This window comes from Odontesthes bonariensis, chromosome 24 (assembly GCF_027942865.1).
Source record: "Odontesthes bonariensis isolate fOdoBon6 chromosome 24, fOdoBon6.hap1, whole genome shotgun sequence".
In the NCBI taxonomy this organism is placed as follows: Eukaryota; Metazoa; Chordata; class Actinopteri; order Atheriniformes; family Atherinopsidae; genus Odontesthes; species Odontesthes bonariensis.
In genome coordinates, this window is record NC_134529.1 from 16337527 (window position 1) to 16342069 (window position 4543).

Here is a 4543-nt window from a genome sequence, read left to right on the forward strand (position 1 = left end):
AATGTTTATAGCGCATCGTGTGACTGTTGCTTTGAGCCTCTGTCGGAACTCCGCTGATCATGTGGAGAATTCCACAGCTTTCTGACAACAAAAAAACATGCCACGGTAACAGACGTCCATTGCCGCGGCCGCCCTGAGTGCACCCTATTGGATCATCTGATTGACTGGCGTATAGCTCGGTGGTTCCCATTGGCTCGGTGGTAATGGAACCTTGACAATGGTCCAGTTAAACACATTGAAGGCGGAGCGCGCAGACTGAGGCGGAGCTCTCCTTGGTACTTAAAACGAGCTGGTCCCGTTGAGAGTGAAGTACGAGCCCGCACGACAGCCCGAGCGCCCGGTGCGCGGTGCGAAAACTGAGGGACAAGTGTGAGAAGAAAAAGAAAAGAAAAAACAGAAGGGGAGCAGAGGACGGTGTTGCCCTCTGTGCTAATGGACAATAAGGATATCTAATAATTTGCCCTGGGAGCGCACAGGTATCCTCTGTTTTTCGCTTTATCTTGCTGTGCGTAAAGATACTAGGTTGGCCTTCATGTAAAACGGGCAATTATTTTCATGCAGCAGCCCAACCGATCCACTATGTTTTCCTTCTTTCTTTTACTTAATTTGTCTGTGATTCTCGGGCCTTCTTACATTCCACTGGGTTTAATGATTGACAAATGACTGTGAAGGGAGCAAGGGGCAGATGATCATTGATTGCGTTAGTGTACACTTGCATCTCAGTGATACGACAGACCTCTTGCCCCTCCGTGCAGTTGCCTGTTGAGGAGTGTTGTTTTCATAGAATACTATTTAGTCAGAAAAATGTTTCAATGCAGTCTGCGTAACTGTGTTGCTTTGTTAAAGGTGTGTGTATTTGCGTAACGACATTCCTCGTGTCCTTTTCTTGCACTCCATGTCCCTCTCAGACACCGCAGTCCATGCCTCTGCCTTGCCAGGTCATTGATGGGAAATCAACTGGATCGGATAACCCACCTCAACTACAGCGAGCTGCCCACGGGGGATCCGTCCGGGCTGGAGAAGGACGAGCTTCGGGTCGGCGTCGCCTACTTCTTCTCTGACGAAGAGGAGGAGGTGGACGACCGCACTCCGTCCGACTGCGGCTTCACCAAGGACCACAGCCCGACCGAGGAGGGACCCTTTTCGGTCAGCGAGGTGGAGTACTCAGCATTCTGCTCCCAGGAATGCATCTTTTCCAAGCTTCGGGAAAACGAGGACTTGAACGTGTACTCGGCCAAAACTTTGCTCACTATGTGCAAACCGGGGGATCTGCTGGAACTGGTGGCCACCGCGCAAGCACCCCACTGGGTCATCTACGAGCACGACGACCAGGTCATTCATCTGCACAAGGGCGAAATCCGCAAGGAAAGTCTGCTTGAGATCAGCAATGGTCGACACGGGAGGATAGTCAACAGTCGGTATCGATTTCGACCGCTTCCTCCTGACCTGGTGATGCAGAACGCAGTGGGACACCTGGGTCTGAGAAGTGAGGAGATTTGCTGGACCAATTCGGAAAGTTTCGCCGCCTGGTGCCGCTTTGGGAAACGAGAGTTCAAAGCTGGGGGAGAGGCGCACTCAGCGGAGCAGCAGTACTTCCTCAAAGTCCACCTGTCCGGCAGCGGAGTGCACACTCTGGTCTTTCGTAGTCTGGAGGACATGATCCGGGAGAGGCGGCGAGTGGACGCCAGTGGAATTCTCAAAGAGCTGTCTTTGGTTAACGGAGGGAAAGAGTAATCAGGGATTCCGTTTGATATCGTCTCCACCATCCCCTCCCTGCCTCCTGTCACCGAGGCGCACAGACGCACACTTTTGCGCACACACAGACGTACTCACACACACGCACACAAACTCGCACACGTGCAAAATGACCTGTTGGTTTAAGACTGGCTGTTTGTCTCGGATGGACCCCGGGCTTCTTGAACCACAGGCGCACTGTGGGATCTACATCAAATTGCAGAGTGTTGTGGAATGAGCGAGCGCGGACATATAAACAGACAACGCCCCGCCAGATTAGAATTCGTGCTGAGTCGGACTCACGATTTCTAATAAATCCATTACCCCGACAAGTGAAATCACCTTTACAACCACCACATAGCGCACACGACTCGGTTTGGTTTCTGTTTGATTTCTCGGGATAATGGGATTGGCCCCTTCTCTGCATAGCGTGCCTGCTGCAGCAGACCAGACGGTGAGACCGGGAGAGGGGGGTTAGGATTTGGGATGGCTCTTAAAAGTCACCCTTCTATTTTTTTACTGTTAGCTTTGAGACGGGGACAGACCAAAACACAGATCCAAGCCACTAATTCAAAGACCTCAGACAGTCCCAGCTGGTTGCCTAAACAAAGCATCTTGGCTTGACCAAGCTCCTCTTTTGCCATATCAAAAGTATTGTCATGTCCACAATGCTGTCATCTTGCTCCACAGCACTGGATGTATGTGTAAACTGTATTCATACATTGATTTAAATTTGAGTCCCTTATTTTTGTATTTAAGTTTAGTGGATTTAACCCTGATCTCTTTTTTGGTTCAAATAAATGGAGGTTGAAATATGAAAATTAGAACTTGGTCTAACAGGTTTTGTTTGACTACACACACATGTTGTCTCGATCTCTCTTTAATATAGAATCCTCACACGGGTTTGTATGAAATCTTGATGTTCAAACGCCTCCTGACCTTCCTTAAGCCTAATAGGCTTCATGTATTTGGCAGTAAAACGGTCATATGCATCAAACACATAAAGGCTTCATGAAAAATCCACATGGGATCTGGCAGCTATCTGGGCAGCTGCAGTAGCCACATGCTACGTTTCTAAGTGTGGGGTGTATCCTGCTGGAATTTTAGACATCAACAGTTCAGATGGTTATCTAGCCCAGCTAAAGTTATCGTAGCACATATTTTATATCTGCACAGTGAGCAACATCTCATCCACAGAATTCTTATCATGAGGAAACACACTGTTATCATTGTACCCGTGTTGTAGTGGTCTGCAGCTGCTTTATCTCTGGATTGATCCTCCTCAGTGAAGGTCACACAGTGACTTTGTTTTCTTGGATCTGTGATCAGCTCAGAGAGATCAGAGTTTCTTTCAATTACTTTTGCCTAATTCAATCTGAAAGGACAAGGGAGCAGATGTATGGAGAGGTTCAGTTGTCTATGTAAACATAAATTGATGATGGAAATGAGAATGTTTTTTTTAAATGTTCTTTTGCAACAAAACAGCTCATCTCATTGAACCCTCGCCTTCAAATATGGGTGATTTTAGCCTTATGAGTAAGAGAGCTTGAGTTGTTTTTGTCACAGCCATCTGAGGTAAAGCAGTATGTGTGCTACCGATGGAACTGATCTAGTTTGGTTTATATGATATTTCTTGCACTGAAATTACAGATCTTGTGTATGCGTGTGTGTATATGTTTAAGTGTGCAGATTTTGAGATCTAAATGATTAGTTGGATGAGTTCCATGTCAGAATACAAACAAATCAGCCTAAGAATCTATAAATGTGCCTTTTGAAATTTTTTCTATAGCCACTGACCTAGATATATCATTGTGTTTGCCTTGCTAGGAATATATTGATATATATCTCCCCCCTTGACTTCTCTTTCCTACAGATTCTAAGTGGCAAATATCTCCCCATTGTTGGTGTGTATTGTAGCTACACTTTGAAAAAGCACATTAACATAAAGATCTAATTCAATGTTAAATATAAATATAAATCACAATGTTTCCAGACATATTCAAGCTGAAATAGACATTTTTAGAATATAATTTCACAAACATGCTCTCCTTGTTAGATTCAGACAAGCACCCTGCCACTGCTGTCTTACTCCTTTGCTTTCTTTTGTTTTACCCACTGATCACTGTTCTAGCTGCTCAGTACAGGCTGAGGTTGCCTCAGGTGGATAATTTTGTGTGTGTGCGCATGTGTGCGAGAGTGCGTCAGACTTCCCTTGTGAGTTTGAAAAATCAGGGTACTGGGGCAGCCAATGTTACACTTTGTGTTTGTGGTCTGTGACTAATAGGGCTCACAGAAAGAGAGTGTGAGTGTGTGTGTGCTCCAGGCAGACTATGCACACCACAAAACCAGCTATAGAAGAATATCTGACATTGTGTCTGCGTGTGTGTGTGTGTGTGTGTGTGCATTCGTTTCGACTCTATATACCATATCTGTTGGTGTGTATGTGTCTGTGGGTGAAAGTGAGAAACCAAGTTAACAAAGCTGTGAGTTTTAAGTTGTTTCTGCGACTTAACGTTTGTGTGCGTGTGTGTGCATATAACAACCATATGCAGTGTGCTTGTACTGAATAGTGATGAAGATCTGTATCGTTGTATCCATCAGCAACAGTGTGAAAGTAAACACTGTTACCAGGGAAACTCCAGACACTCGTGTACTGTACATCGACTGAGGTCTTGTGTCTGAATGCTAATGTGTGTGGCATGTGCAAACCCTCAGCAGCTAAAAGCTAGCTGTTAGCCCTAAGAGCTAGTCATGTAAGACAAACACATGACATCGAAATCTCTCTCTCTCACACACAAACAGACACATG

The 4543-nt window shown here is 45.8% G+C and overlaps 1 protein-coding gene across 1 annotated transcript; it reads left to right on the forward strand.

Annotated features, from left to right (window-relative positions):
* The first annotated feature begins 312 nt into the window (after positions 1-312).
* Positions 313-2561, forward strand: lratd1 (LRAT domain containing 1). The gene is made up of 2 exons (XM_075458850.1): positions 313-476; positions 909-2561. Exon 2 carries the CDS (start codon positions 946-948, stop codon positions 1732-1734), a length of 789 nt encoding a protein of 262 aa, XP_075314965.1. The 5' UTR covers positions 313-476; positions 909-945; the 3' UTR covers positions 1735-2561.
* Positions 2562-4543: the final 1982 nt, after the last annotated feature.

Coding starts and splice junctions, on each gene's coding strand:
- lratd1 (XM_075458850.1), top strand. CDS start 946: ATGGGAAATCAACTGGATCGGATAACCCACCTCAACTACAGCGAGCTG.